Source organism: Plectropomus leopardus, chromosome 20 (genome assembly GCF_026936395.1).
Source record: "Plectropomus leopardus strain MGB_pleo_1.0 chromosome 20, ASM2693639v1, whole genome shotgun sequence".
Classification (NCBI taxonomy): domain Eukaryota; kingdom Metazoa; phylum Chordata; class Actinopteri; order Perciformes; family Serranidae; genus Plectropomus; species Plectropomus leopardus.
In genome coordinates, this window is record NC_142195.1 from 7,123,416 (window position 1) to 7,139,088 (window position 15,673).

Sequence of the window (15,673 nt, forward strand, 5' to 3'; positions counted from 1 at the left end):
CTACAGGACATTTCCAGGATTTTGCGACAGTTATAGGACTTTAGGACGTTTCTAGGATTTAAGGACATAAGCCGCTAAGCTACAACCTCTGTTAGGGGTTGTGGGGATTCTCCACTGGCACATTTTCTTTCTTTCTTTCTTTCTTTCTTTTTTAAATTATAAACAAGCTCTATTTTTGACGCTTTTTATGCACTCTGGTAGCTTTAATGAAAAACATTTCCTGTGAGAAACACTTTAAATTAGAATGGTTGTGGGCCAACTGCCACCTCATTTTGGGGCCAGATTAGGCCCGCGGGGCGTTAATTGAGTATCACTGCCTCAGGGTTCTCAGCCAACACTTTTACCAGTCTGCTATCCTCTTACCAAAGAAGCTCTGTCGCTGTCATCGTCTCTGCGCTTTGCGCATGTCGCTAAGCAGAAGTTTGGTCATTCTCTCTTTCCGTACTTGTGCAACAAGTTCTCCTGTATAAACCTGTAATGTTTCTGAGCACGGAGGGAAAAGCCAAACGCTGCGAGGACGCTGGTGAGCGAGAATAAGTGACTATAAACCACACAGAAGTTCATAGCTGTTGCATTTGTTTAAGAAATCACTGAAAACACTCGAAGTTAACGAGTTACGTAAAGTTAAGTGTTGACACGTAAGACTGAACGCGACTTCTTGTCAAAGCTACACACAAATGAACGTTAGCCGTGTAATGTCAATATAAATGTAGAGCTAATCTCAACAGAGAACACTTATAATAAGCTTTTCAGGTATATTCTTAAGCTAAGTGTTGTTTTTCTCGTGTTTGGTTTAGAGTTTTCTGCCGTTGGGAACTCGCCTTACATGTAAGCAACAAGCTATTTTTAGTTTCAAGCCAGAGTTCAGAGTTTTACGGTTACTTCATCTGCTGTTTAGGTCCTGTCACAAGTTTAATTACACACAAATGAGCATTATACCCAAAACATTTTAAAATTGGGGTTGCAACTATTGGTTTAGTCCATGCAGTTATAAGAAAATCCAACCGAATATATGCAACCAACGATCATGGAGGAGTAATAAAACCAGAAATCACCTCTGAGAAGCTGGCACCAGTAAACTTTTGCTACCATAGCTTAGCATTTAAATGTTTATTAAAACTGTTGATTAAATGTTCTCTCAGTGAGATCTGTGTTGTTCCTGCTGCTGTCAATTTAACATGCAAACACACGCGTGATTAATGTTTTGATTGACAGAAAGCTGATGTGGTAGTGCAAAATAAAATGCCATCATTATCGTTATTGCTATAATTATCCAAACGTCCGGTTTGTAAAATTTAGGGCTATTTAGTGACCTCTACATCTACTGTAACAAAATATAACGATTCTTATTTTCAGGTGAATATACACTAAAGAAAACATACTTGTTACATTATATTCCATTACTGCAAATATATCCCTGTAAATCCTATACACTGCTGTTAGAGATAGTACTGGAATTATGAATTATTTCTATTTTTAGACAGAGCTTGCTTAAGCAGATCACATATAGTTTGTGTAAATTCATTTCTCATTCATAGATGTGGCCTTCAGCTTTGTCTCATGATACCAAAATATTAATTAAGCAGCTAACAATAATCTCCCGTATGTAAAATATAGTAATGGTTGGTAATGGTTACAAAGGATTTTCTGTTGGATTGCTTGTAAACAGTATTGTCTATCTTCTGATGCATTGCTCTTGTTCATGCAGATATTATGCACAGAGAGAAGATGCGCGGCTTTGTCCTCATGATGACAGATGATCACATATTGAGATGATTGCATCTCAAAAAAAGGTAAGTAGTCTTGTTTAAAAAAAAATACACTGTAACTGGACGCATTAAGGTTAATATTTGCCCTTGAGACGCTACAGTGGCTGCAGTGTCGCTGTTGTGCTATAAGTGGGCAGACAGTAATTGACTGGCTCACGATTACTCAATTTCCACTGTTCTGTGGGCTTTGGGAATGGAACCGGGCCAGATATTTGATACTCTGTTTATAATTGTGATGTATGAATTCCCATTAAGTAAAACCTGAGTAAGATTTGGAGAGTATTTCTGTTGTTGTTGCCCGTGATCAGTTGTCCTGTGTCTTGTTTAATGACGTAATTATTCCAGTTGTCCCTCCTTGGCTCCACCACTCTGTTTTGAGTACTGCTGTGAAGGGTAGGGTGTTCAGCGTCTTTAGGTGGATAAAGGTTTAGTTCCAAACAGCGTTTTCAGACGCAGACGCCAAATGGAGTGGTAAAATAAAGTTCCTAGGATGCTTTGCAAACCGCAGCAGTCCAAATGAAAACATGCAACATAAAAAAGCCCATATGCATGTCTTTGTATATAATCATGCAAAAATGTTCAAATCCATTGGGAAAGATTTCTAGATGCAAAGGAATATGGCATTTGATTGTTCTAAGCATTTTTTGAAAAATCACCAGTGAACAACCCTCACAGATGTTTCAGCTGTTGTTACTTTTAGATAACAATTTCAAAGTTTATCCATTAATTTAAACTTAACGTTTCAACAAACTATTCATTTATATCTCTAGCTAATGTTATTTAAACCATTTGTCAGTTATGTTTAACTACTTCAACAGTTAATTCATTACAAGGGGGAGAATTTGGATTTGTGACGAGTCATTCACCACACAACTGAGCGAGCTTTAGCATCGGACAACTTCAGAATTGTGATAAAATGCATTTTGTTACCTTTTGTTGTTGTTGTTGTTGTTGTTTGCAAACCAAAATTCTACATGTATATATATACAGTAATTAATCAGAAATCTTACCTGCAGCTCTTCAAATTACATAAATCTTAAACGTCAAATAGTCCGGGGTGTTTTGCAAACAAAAATGACTGTGCATTACACCTGTATTTGAAGCTAATTTAAGATTTTAAATGGAAACATAAAAAGACAAAAAGGGAATTAACATTTTGCCTTAATTGTTTGTTTGTTACCAGTGAAGGTCTTCACCATATGGAGGCCCTGGGTTTACTTTTGATGGACCACATGAACCTGTAGAGCTGCAGCAGAGTTACCTGGGAGGTTGAGAGTTCATGCTGAATTGACAATCGCAGACTGTTAGCTCCTGTTTTACCTTTGCTTTTATCCAGCATACTTTAACATTTGGGTTTTGCAGCGATCACCTTTTGAAAAATGGTAAAAGATGAAATAGTTGTTAAATTTGGAAACAAACATAACCAAACGTCTAATCGTGATTTGCCTTCACAGTGTCATACCCGAGCCTTGGGGCAAGACATTTGAAGCCGTCTGCAGGTAACGTATGTATTGAAGAGGTTGGTGGTTTAAAGTGAGAGTTTGCATCTGAACACCTTGAATGATGTTTCCAGACATGCCTAAATAATATTGTGTCAAGAGCAGCATCCTTTGTGGTATTTTGTTGACCAGATATTCAGTAAAAGGTCAAATGTAATGGATTGTATTTTGATTAACTACACTAACAGTGGGGAAATCTGACTAATAACTCTTTGCTGACAATGTTACGGCAGTTCAATATTTTTACCCCCTTGGCTATTTTTGGGTTTTTTTTGTTTTGTTTTTTTGTAGTGTTACTTTCGCTTATTTCCCAATGATTTCCAAATTCCGTCACATTAGTAAACCTAAAGAAATTATATTCTTAGTTTTTTTAAACTATTTTCTACTTAATGGCATAGGGTTCTGGTACATGCTGTAAAACATCTCTTACTGACTCATTTTTTTTATTTATTTTTTTTTAACAAAACAAGTTAAAAAAAAACAGAAAATGCTTTACGGCTGCTTACATTACATCATAGGTAACCTACAGTAAATGGATAAAGCAGTCACTGCTGTTTGGCCACATGGCATCCATGTGTCACTTTGGTGCAGTTAAAAACAGTCAAAGAAGTAATTAATGAAAACGTGTCTCGTTCTTTAGGAAGATGTGAAAAACATTTGACATAAAGATATAGATACTGCTTGTGTATTTTGTAATACCACATCAAAGAAACCGTCAAATTTCAACTTGTAAGACATCAGATCAACAATTAGTAGAATTTTACTGTGTTGAAAACGTACAGCTCTTTCAGCAAATGATGAGCGGGATAAGCAGAAAAAAAAAATCCTTTTATTATAATCAAATTAGTTATTTGATGTTTATACTAATTGAATGTGGGAAAAAACCGCAACACCACAGTAAACAACACACAAACTTCGGAATACTCGGGAATTGAACCCTCACCTTCCAGCTGTAAGGCGTTGCCTTCAGAGATGGCCATGAGATCTCAAGTCTTGTCTGACATCCAGGTAACCTCCTGCTCCATTTGTCTGTCCTTCTGTGATGAAGGGCAGAGGACAGTGGACGAGATGGTTAACCTGGATGTGAGGCAAGAGTGGAACTGTTCATCAGGTTCATTTCAAAGGAAAAAAAGGTTGTTAAACTTAGAGGGACCTTAAAACCTCACAATTTCTTTTATAATCCGTGACGTTAGTGATGCTAACATGTAGCCACCTGGCATACTAGGTATGGGAATGTAGAGCCAGCTCGGCGCCTTAGCCCCGCCAGCAGAGGAGTGCTCCGCCCGCTGAGCAAAGCTCTGCTGCCCGGAGGTAAATTGGCTGCAGCGAAATATAAATTAAAAAAAATAAAAGCAACAGTTGTGGCTCCATCATTTCTTTTGTTTGTTTAGCCCCCCCCCCCAGTGTAATTAACCAGTAAACCAAATACATTAACCACAAAGTAAGAGTAAAAAAGGCACCACTTAAAAATTGCTTTCAGCATGATTTCAAACTAATTTCAAAGTTTTTTAAATACTCTGCTGACAGAATCATAGAATGTCTAGCAACGTCATCGAAACTGAGGATATCTGCCTTTGTGAATGACATTTGCCCAAAAAGAAACAGCGGTTTTATCAATTTGTGAATGTGTGAATGAATTCATTGCATGGGTATTATGTGTAAAATTTTAATACAGGGTTTTTTTTTAATTTATTGGGGACAAAATTTTCTGTTGAATTCAGTCCAGACAGTCCTGCAAATAATTTAGTTGAGGTGATGAGGTTTCAACACAATAAGTCTGTTTCATCCATTGTTTCTTACATTATATCTATTATTTCTGATTCCTGTTATTTACTGTCAATGTTGAGTGGAAAAACAAGAGGCTAACCACCACCCTCAGGCCAGAGTACGACCTCTGGAACCAGAGCCTGTAAGTGATGAGGCACCTCCAGCCTGTAGAGGGAGCTGTGGCCCACAGCTTCTTTCACATACAAGTCTGATACCCTGCAGATTGTCATATGACTTTTACCTGACAGCTGGTAAATGCTGAAATTTACCATCATAACATTAGACTGAAAAACATGCATGGGTAGTGCTAAAATATTGGCCCTATTGACATTTCGATGGACTAAATATGTCCGGCAACATAAATCTACACAGATGTATTAGAAAGTCAAGTTTTCCTAAGCACTGAAAATAAAACTAGCCCATACTATGCCACTCAGTTCAACTGTCATTTTCATCAAGTCAAAATGATTCAGGTTTTTGTTCTGCATTCTTACAAAGGTGCCTGCAAGCTATCAAATGAAATACCCTAAACTAAGCAGTGATGCACAAATGCTAGTAAGTTTATTAAAGTACTGTACTCTGTAAAAATTGGAGGTAATAAACTTAAGTATTTTTCTCATCTAAAAACATAGTGGCATCATGACAAAAACCTGGCATATATGATATTTATAATTAGGACTGATGTTGATTAAAAAAAAAAAACTCAATGAAAGTAGAAAAGTCATATAAATGCATAATATTTTTGATAGCATGACTTCACAATAAATAATAATGTATAAAAATCAATGTTGCTGCTGATCATTGATATATACTATCAATACAAAAAATCTGCTCACCATATATATTGAGATATATATATATATATATAAAATCCAAAATCATAGTAGCATCATGACAAAAACCTGGCATTTTAAGCTTTAAAATTCTGAAAAGAAATGAATAATTGATATTTATAATAAGGACTGGTGTTGGTTAAAAAAAATAACTAAATTAAAGAAAAAAATAATATTAATGTATAATTTTTTAAAGCTTAATTTTGAAAAACGCATTTTGTGCGCAGAGCGGTACAGGTGTGCGTAATATTTATGCGGATACAAAGGGTTAAGAGAGGGTAAATGTTATATCTGTGTAGCAGGGTGTGCTGTGGACTCCTGTTTGTGTGCTCACAGGGAGAGGGACAGGAAGCAGGCGGGATTTTTGTCGGCGGAATAAAAACATCTCCCAGCTGAGATCCCGCATCTCTTCCTTTAAAGGAGCGCAGTGATGAGTCGCTGGGAAACAGAGGTTGTGCGCCGCTTATTTCGGTGTCACATTTTTGTCTAGTTTAATCTGATGAGATAACACAAAAAGATGCTTTCATATTGAACAGATTTGCTGATGATCGCGGCTGGATCCTGACAGGGAGGTCTTTAATTCTGGCCTGTATCGGTGATTTTCTGGCCCATATGGAGCTGAAATGTGAAATTGCTCAATTTCAAGGACGCACACATGATCTTTTTTTTTTCCTCCGGTGAATGATTTGTGTTGGAAAAAATAGGATTACGACACCGCCAGGTCAGATCTGTTGTTGTGTGAGCTCCGTGGCGTTGATGCAGCAGAAGACAAACTGAAGGATTTATTATGGCTGCTGCGTTTCATAATTAGACGCGAGGTTTTTGGTGATTTGCGACTCATGGCGTAGGTCTGCCGTAACGATGTGATCAGATAGGGATCCCTGGTTTCTCGCTGCCTCCTCCTCCAGAGTCGCTCACAATGCCGAGGGCTTTGCGGAGACTGGTCCATCTGGTGCTGTTCTGTCCTCTGTCCAAAGGGCTGCAGGTAGGACAGCATAATTTCAGCATGCCTTTGTTGCCATAAAAGGGTCCACACAGCAAATAACCTGCATGGATGTCAAACTATGTGAGGACAATTTCTGCGTCCAGTCCATTAAATGTATATATAAATAAGAATTAGAGGCCAACAAATCAGCTTTCTTTGTGTTATCTTAAGGTCAAGTGGACAGCTTTTCATTCATTTATTGCTGTGTTGACCTCTGCTGAGTGGTGCGAAATGCATTTTCCCAGGTACTTTATTTAAACAAGTCCACTTTATGTTACCATATGCTTCCCTTTCACTAATTTTCAGATTGAAATATTGTCGTCGACTTTTCAGCCCATTCCATTTATTTAAAAGCTGTGGTTACTTGTTACTTTTCAGCATGGATGAATTACTGACTACCCATCTAACAATTGTTGGTTCTAAAAACGTTCTGTTAATGGTACAGTGCCACCAATGCAATGTTTTAGTAACGTTGTCAGCTGCAAGTTTTCTTTTAGTTCCCAGAACGTTCTTCTTAAATTTAGGGTAACATTTTCTTTTCTTTTTTTAAAAAAAAAAAATCTATTTATATATTTACTTGTATCACATTACATTACATTTTCATAAAAAATGTTCTGTAATCCCAAGCCTCAATAACATGTTCTGAATATTGCTTTGAAAATGTTCTTCCTTTGTTCTCATGTAACATTGTGGCAACGTTTTATAAAAAGAAAAAATCATTCTATGACCTGTCACCTCTCAACATCACCAAAACATCCTCAGAATGTTGCAGTTTTATAGGAACACTAATTGAAATTGAAAAAACATACTTAAAACACTAGCCAATGTTGTGGGAACGTTCCCTGTTAGCTGGGTTGGCACAGGCTCAGGGACCCAAAGTGTTTGGGGTTTCCCCACGGTCTTAACATGCAATGTGTCACTCAAATTATCAACCAGGAAGAGAATCAAAAGTGACCACAAAGAGACATAAAAAAACCATAAAGACATACAACTACAAAAATAATGACTACAAAGAGACATGACTGAAAAAGACATAAAATTAACCAACTCAGCTAAAAGCACAAAAAGGTGTAGACCTAAAACGACTTAAGAAAAAACACAAAACAACAAAAAATAAAGAAAAACCACCACAAAGACTGTGTGTGAGAGGTGGTGGGGCCTTTTGCGTATCTGTGCCCAGCAGTCTATCGTCTGATAATTCGCCCATGCTTTTATAAAACACTGGACCTTTAGGAAAACTTACCTTACCACTATATATCAGAAATCCTGGCTTTATCCTGATGTCAAGTGCACAGCTGCTGTTTGAATCATTGTGGTGAAGGTCTTATTCATAATCAGCTGTCATGTTTCTCTTCTCCTTCCCATCAACCCCCTCTCCCTTCTAAAGAGTCGTCTCCCAGCCATCAAGGTCAAGTACCTTCTCCTGGCATGGCTGGGCATCCTCATCGCCAGCTGGGTCATCTACATGCAGTATGCTTCTTACTCTGAACTCTGCCGTGGGCATGTGTGCCACATGGTCATTGTAAGTATAGTCTGTCAGTGCTGACAGCCAATGTCATAACTTCATTAGTTTGATGGTGGTCAGAAGAAGCATCGTGTCTTCACTTTCTGCTGCAAAACCATCTCTGACAGTGATGATGCTTCCTCTTTAATTCCATATTTATGTTCCTGACTTGGTTAAGTGGTGGGAAACGGGATCTAAATTCATATTACGGCCAGATTTTCGTTTATGTGGGACCTTTCACACTGGTGTGGTTAAAAATGACAATATGTATCAATGTTGTCACTTTTAATCAATTATGCATTGTTATTCACTGAACTGATCTGTCGATCCAGATTGATGTATCATTGCACCCATAATAATCATAGGTTTGTGAGTTTTATCGTTCACTCTGGAGTGAAGGATAATCCAGAGCGAAGGATAGTAATGACATCCTGTTTGAAGTCGTATTTATTAATTTATAATTTTTTAACATGTACAACAGTCAAGTAAAGTTATTAATTGACTTTGCTTCTGCTCACAATGAATGAAGGAATTAATCTTTTTATTTTGTATTTTCGCTCATTTTAGTTTTTATTGTTTATTTTATTTTTTCAGTTACATGAATCATAAGAAACAAGAATATTTCACTTTTTTTTCAGTGAATAACCAAAAAAAGAATAGGCTGAAGCCCGAGGCTTATTTTTGCCTGTCCGAAATCAACCAAAGGATAACCCAGAATAATGGCAACACATGATAAATGAATTAATTAAAATATATATATGTGTGTATATATATATATATATATACACTTTAAACTGTTATCCTCTATTATTTCACACAATAATAAATCCCTGAATTATTTTACGCCATAATCATTTTACACTATAATTTGTAATTTTACCTTTTAAGGTACTCAAACTCAACAGAGAGCAACAAAATTTCAACTCATCACTGAGTAATATCTAATTAATGTATAATTTGACTCCCAAAACTGAAATACATTGAAATTTTACATTCGTTCTTGAGCAAACCTCTTCAATCTTAATTTCCGTCTCTCAATTTAAAAAAAAATGAATACAGACCTGAAGGCTTTTGCGTACAACTCAAAAAAAAGTATTTCTAATGTTTTTAAATGTACAATGTCTACAAATTTTAAGATGTAGAATCCCCTGAAAAATATTTATAGAATCATAATAGCCAACTTCATATTATCCTAAGAGCTCTTTTCTAAACTTTAATAATACAAACATTTTCAAAATAGCCCTATAAGTGCCATTGTGTCTGTACTTTATGGTGAATATGAAGCTATCAGCACTAGCTGCTTAGCTTATGTTAGCACAAAGATTCAAAACTGGGGGAAATCAGTTAGCCTGGCTCTTTCTAAAGGTAACAAAATATACTAACCAGCACCTCTAAAGCGCACAATTTAACACGTCATGAGGATAAAAAAAAAAAATGGTTTACAGCAGTTTATATGCCAGACTATTTTTTTGGCCAGGTGCAGTAGCTTCATAAGGGTTGTCATCGGCTTCATGTTGCAGGAGACACCAGGATTTCAGCTAAGCTAACATGGGGCTGACTATAGCTTCATATTTAGTAACAGTGGTATTGATCTTCTCTGCTCACTGAGGTACAAAAACTTCCACAAACTGCACACAGGCTCACTCACTGCTGTGTAGATCTGTTTTTTCTCATTAGAAAAGAATTGATCCCCGGGGATCAATAAAGGTTCATTACAGTCGCTCTGATGCCAGCATAGAGAATAATCACAAGCAGCAATTAATACAAGCACAAGTATGTGAAAATAAACACAGAAACATAGAAATGCAGTAATAATAAAGAATTAGGACAGTATGTAAATATTTAAATATTTAAAACTAAAGTATGCAAAGCATGTTGTATGTAAGTGTGTAATAGAAATGTAAAAAAAAGAATACAGTAATAGAAAATTTGCACTAATATGTGAATATTTAAATTATAATATGGATAATGTGCTGAGTGTGCATAGTGTTTAAAAATAAAACTGCCTTATGCTACAATGCAACATATACCATTAGTATAACAGTTAAAAATATAAAAAAAATAAATATATGTGCAAAGCTGCAACAATGAACAACAAAGATATATATAAGCAGTAATAACAATGAAAATATATACAATACCTGTAACATGTTAAATATAGCCTACATTTAAGACAGCACAGCAGTCCTCTGTGCAATATTCTTATTGCACAGAGGACTGCTGTTGTTGAAATATTGCACCAAATATTGCAGTTAAGACAGTGATATAAAGAATCATTGCACTTTAAAAACCCTATTGCACATTTTAAGCTATTAGGTGATATCAGTGATCTTTTATTGTGCATCAGTAACTCTAAGTATTTATTCCCTTAACTGCATTTTGTTCCTTGGTGACCTATTAGATGCCTGTTCTGTTTTCAGCAGCTCTCAAAACAGCTGGCCACAGCAGGAGAGGAGTAAGGCTATAGCGTCAAAGGCCATGTATGAAGCAAGAGGCCAACCCAGACAGCTCTCAGCTGTCCCTCCTCCTCCTCCTGTCCTATTGTCCTACCGCATTTCCTTTGTTTTGAATTCTTGCAATTTTTTCAGGTGTCTTAAGCATTTCACTGCAGCAGCAGCAAGAGCACCAGAGGTGTCACCAAGTCATTGTTTGCAGTTCACATCTAAGTTGCAAGTTTTTGCACTCATGAAGTTTTGAAGTAAAATTTAAAATGTATTCTTGATCTTGCTACATGTTTGGAGTCGATTAAAATCACCAGCTGCTATGAAAATGTATCGAGTTGCAAGGGCATGTTGCTGCTGATGACATCAGACAGTTCCTGCAGTGCATTTTTTGAATTTTAATTAAATAATTTAATTATATTATACTAATTCATTGTAGTGGTGTGTACATGTAGTGTAAAAGCACACAAACAAAGCCTTGTTCTTGAATCCATTATTCTGGTTGTGACCATATAGTGTGCCATAAGCCTGCGTGGATAAAGAAACGATTTTCTGTTTCCCTCTGCAGTGTGATCACTACAGAAGAGGCATAATATCAGGCTCATCCTGCAAGGCATTGTGTGATCAGAGAACTCTGACCCTCCAGCGCTGCATGTCCACCTCCTCTACGCATCAGGTAAGATTAACACTTCTACAGCAGGCACACTTTGCATTTATGTTAATTACAACCAAAAACACATGCATTTTTTACTTTCAAAATATTGAATTAGCCCTTTAAAACCTGTGTTAATCCCCGGACCTTTAATCTGTGTAGTTTTATTGAGTTAAAAACAATGTGTGGTTTAAATGTTATATGAATACCTGCATTGGAAATATAATTAGTGGAAAAATTACATTGACCTGTTGAATAGGGATTTCTCCTACTGAATTTTCCTAAACCTAATTGTAGGGCTCATAAAAATATAGGAAATACATCAAAATCTTTAGATTACATTTAGAATCAGACATGACAGATTAACGGCACAGTTTTGCTACATCTGAAAAGGTTCGTTTTAAGCAGCGCTCATTTGTTTAACCACTGATGGTAAATCAATGTGAAAAACAATCCTATCGACTATCTAAGTAGTTTTGCAGCTTGTTTTATTGATGCCTGAATTAAAAAAGCATCCCAGCTACTAGCCTATATTGTATAACACACACAAGCATACAGAAATAATCTCTCAGCTCCTTCACTGTCACATTTGTTTGTCTTGGCAGGTGTACAGTGGACTTTGGAAGGAGAGACCTGTTGTGATCAAGTGTGGTATTGAGGATCCAATGAAGGTTGATGGGGCTCCAGACTCTGTGCTGCGACAGGAGATGAGTTTATTTGACAAACCCACTCGTGGAACCTCCATGGATGAATTTAAAGAGATGCTGCACAGCTTCCTCAAGGTCTTTTATTTCCCAGCAATTACACCATATTTAGTGTTTCCCACAAACTTCTTTTAAAATGCTTGCGTGTCCCTTTGTATCATTCTGTGTCCCTTCTCTAAATTCAGACTTTTTCTAGGTACATGTACGCAGTGCTGGCAGGAGCTCTTCATAAGTTCTTTTTTCCTCAGCAGCAGTTTGTGAATCGTGGGGTGGATAATTGATCTGTCGATCTGTTCAGACCTGATCATATTGATGGAGAAGAGCAGCTGCTGCAGAGCCCTTACGGAAAAACCACATCAGTTTAACATGTGCAAAAACCCATGTGGTCACATGTGAAATACATGTGCCTTGCACATGAATTCACATAGTTTTGGAACATTTTGTGTTTTTTTTCTGTGAAGCCATGTAAATATTCCCATGTAAAATGTTTGTCCATATGTGGTCACATGTGACCCAGTAGAAACAGAAGCCAGAGACTGTGTCATTTTAGGTTGCTATATGCTGTAAATTCACCACTTCTGAGCAGAAAGTCTCTCCTCTCTCCGTCTCGTCTGTTTATCTCAGTCAGCTGAGGGGTCTCTGACTGATGATTTGAATCTCTGACTTTCAAAGGGCATCCCTAATCATAATATTATTTCTCCTTCTTGCAGGCTAACCTTGGTGAGCAGCCATCTTTAAGCACCTTGGTGGACAGGGTCATCACCCTGGCTGATGTCAACCAGGACGGCAAAGTGTCTCTGGCAGAGGCCAAGTCCATCTGGGCTCTTCTCCAGATCAATGAGTTCCTCCTGATGGTGGCACTCCAGGAGAAGGAACACACCCCCAAGCTGCTAGGTTTCTGCGGAGACTTGTACGTGACAGAGCGTGTGGGCCACAGCTCCCTCTACAGGCTGGAGGTGCCTCACTACCTGCAGGCTCTGGTCCCAGAGGCCTTGAGCTCCAGCCTGAACCACTGGCTCGCCCCAGCCTGGCCCCGTAGGGCTCGCATCACCATCGGCCTGCTGGAGTTTGTGGAGGAGGTCTTCCATGGCTCATACGGTAGTTTCCTCATATGCGATGCCAGTCCTCGCCACGTGGGCTACAACGCAAAATACGACTGCAAGATGGCCAACCTGCGCAGCGTGGCGTCTGAGGCAGTTGTGCGGGGGTTTTTGAGGGGGCGACGATGTGAGACTAACGCTGACTGCACTTATGGCCGGGACTGCACGGCCACCTGCGATCGACTGGTGAAGCAATGTAATACTGAAGTTGTTCAGCCCAATCTTGCGAAAATGTGCGTGCTGTTGCAGGACTATCTGCTTTTTGGAGCCCCTTCAGACCTCCGTGGGGATCTGGAAAAGCAGCTACGCACCTGTGTTACACTCAGCGGTCTGGCGAGCCAGATGGAGGTGCACCACTCACTAGTTCTTAACAATCTGAAGACATTACTGTGGAAGAAGATTTCTAACACTCAGTACTCTTGAAAACAGGCTGAGACTACCAGACCTCTGCATAATGAGTGAATTATTACACGAGCACTAAAAGTTCCTGCATACAAAGCTTTGCCAAATGTTTCAGAGGGATATGGTTATTAATGTATTTTCACTCTACAATGGCTGTGAATAACAAGAAACTGTGAATATACAATATAAACAGCAGATGGAGACTATTTTCTTTTCTTTTATTATTTTCAGAAGCACATTCATCTGTTTAGACATAATATTCTCAGGGCACTGCCTATAACTTTATTTGTAAAATAACCTGTGAGTAAACCTAGTTTTTAAAATAGTTTCATAGTATACTCTTTTGTCTATCCCTACAGAGGCAGAATGTCAAATTTGAAACAGTGTGATAGTTTTTGTACAACTGTAAATATTTGTGGAACTCTGTTGTTTCCTGTGTATTAATGAATCTTCACATGAAGAAGAGATAAGATAAAAATACCGGATGGAATATTGCATATACAGTAGCACTGAAATGTCCCCCCTGGTACTGACAATGTATTTATATTGATTTGAACAGACTGGGGTTGTAAATGCTGATCAGACATGATGAAACTTGAATGAACTTCTAATCAATGAATAAACTTGAGTTGGTTTAGACAAAAGATTTTAAACTATTGTGAATGAACTTGAATTCATCTTAAGTGGGTAGCTGGAGTCGGTACAGAAGGAGTCAATAACTGGAGAAGGTCAGTTCAACTGACCCAGATGGATGGACGGACAAGACCAACATATTGTGGTAATGTAATTTGTAACAATGATAATTTAAGGCATCAAAACCATTGTTGTTTGAATATTTTATCAGCTGTAGAAAATTGGTATGGAATCTCTGTCGGAATATACCTAATGTGTTATATACTGAAAAAAAGTAGCTATTGTTGAGAGGTTTTCACAATGCCCAGCTGTGGTCGCAGGTATTTATGTATTTCACGTTGTCAGTCTTTCCGTCCCATTCTCATGACCGCAATATCTAAAGAGTGTCTTGAGAGATTTTTTTTTCCAAATTTGCCACAACGTTCACTTGGATTCAGCGATGAAGGGATAAGCTTTTGGCGGTCAAAGGTCAAGGTCACTGCAACCTTGTCTGTCTCAGTCTTGTGAATGTGATATCTCATAAATATTTTAAGGGTACTTTGAATTTGGCATAAATGTTCACTAGGAATCATTGATGAAGGGAAAAGCTTTTGTTGGTCAAAGGTCAGGGTCACCGTAACATTGTCTGTCTCATTCTTTTGAATGTGATATCTCAAAGACAATTCAAGAGTACTGTGGATTTGGCATAAATGTTCACTTGGACTTAGTGATTAACTTAGAATTTGATGGTCAAAGGTCACGGTGGCCAACATTTTTTGTTGTTAAATACATTAATAAATTCCTTCTCTGAAACAAGTAATCCAAGCAGCTGAATCTCACATTCCCGACTGAAAAAAAAAACAGACAGAAGTGTCAGATATTTCCTACTTCTGCTGTTAAACCAAATAGATACTTTTCTGATAGTCCATTCATTGTTTTCCATGTGCTTCACTAAAAAAAAAAAGGCACAGATAATCAAACTATTTCACTGCACTAAAGAAATGTCATGTTTTATGTCATTATGAAGATTTGGGCAAAATAAAATAGTCTTTCTTTAATTTTGGTTAGTAAAAAAAAACAGTTGTAAAGTTTTTTTCCAAGTGGCATTAAAAAAGTCTTTAAAAGTCTTATATCTAAAAAGTTTGAAGCTGCAGAAACCCTGCTTTTTACTGTAGGCAATGTGCTGGTCCTGACTGACCTCAGTTCATTGGCAGCTGGAAATCACATCTTTGGCTTTGTTTAGGTAAGGGAAATCAGTCACATGGTAGGCAGACAGAAAACTGCCAGCCTTTGGTTGATTTTTGTCCTGCTTTTCTATTGAAACTGAGGCTATCTGACTTTTTTGTGTCCCTTTGAAAAGGGAGCTCGATTGATACCCGTCATGTCTTGTCTCTCTCTTCACGCA

The 15,673-nt window shown here is 37.6% G+C and overlaps 1 protein-coding gene and 1 non-coding gene across 7 annotated transcripts; both read left to right on the forward strand.

Annotated features, from left to right (window-relative positions):
• The first annotated feature begins 402 nt into the window (after positions 1-402).
• On the forward strand, positions 403-14,309 carry dipk1b (divergent protein kinase domain 1B). Of its 6 annotated transcripts, none has more exons than XM_088070791.1 (7): positions 459-523; positions 1,709-1,793; positions 3,224-3,288; positions 8,241-8,375; positions 11,367-11,474; positions 12,056-12,232; positions 12,865-14,309. In XM_088070791.1, exons 4-7 carry the CDS (start codon positions 8,319-8,321, stop codon positions 13,675-13,677), a joined length of 1,155 nt encoding a protein of 384 aa, XP_087926917.1. In that variant the 5' UTR covers positions 459-523; positions 1,709-1,793; positions 3,224-3,288; positions 8,241-8,318; the 3' UTR covers positions 13,678-14,309. The 6 variants fall into 6 exon arrangements, with proteins under 6 accessions (XP_042364944.1, XP_087926917.1, XP_087926916.1 ...); XM_088070790.1 differs by having other exon boundaries at positions 3,224-3,268; XM_042509010.2 differs by lacking the exon at positions 3,224-3,288 and having other exon boundaries at positions 403-523.
• LOC121960333 (small nucleolar RNA SNORA17) lies at positions 1,850-1,982 on the forward strand. The gene has a single exon (XR_006106964.1). It is a non-coding gene; the product is annotated as a small nucleolar RNA SNORA17 (small nucleolar RNA).
• Positions 14,310-15,673: the final 1,364 nt, after the last annotated feature.

Excerpts from the sequence above, each read along its gene's own strand:
- dipk1b (XM_042509009.2), top strand. The coding sequence starts at position 6,788 with ATGCCGAGGGCTTTGCGGAGACTGGTCCATCTGGTGCTGTTCTGTCCT. Across the intron at positions 6,854-8,240 it reads CTCTGTCCAAAGGGCTGCAG|AGTCGTCTCCCAGCCATCAA; the intron begins GTAGGACAGCAT and ends TCCCTTCTAAAG. Across the intron at positions 12,233-12,864 it reads TGCTGCACAGCTTCCTCAAG|GCTAACCTTGGTGAGCAGCC; the intron begins GTCTTTTATTTC and ends TCCTTCTTGCAG.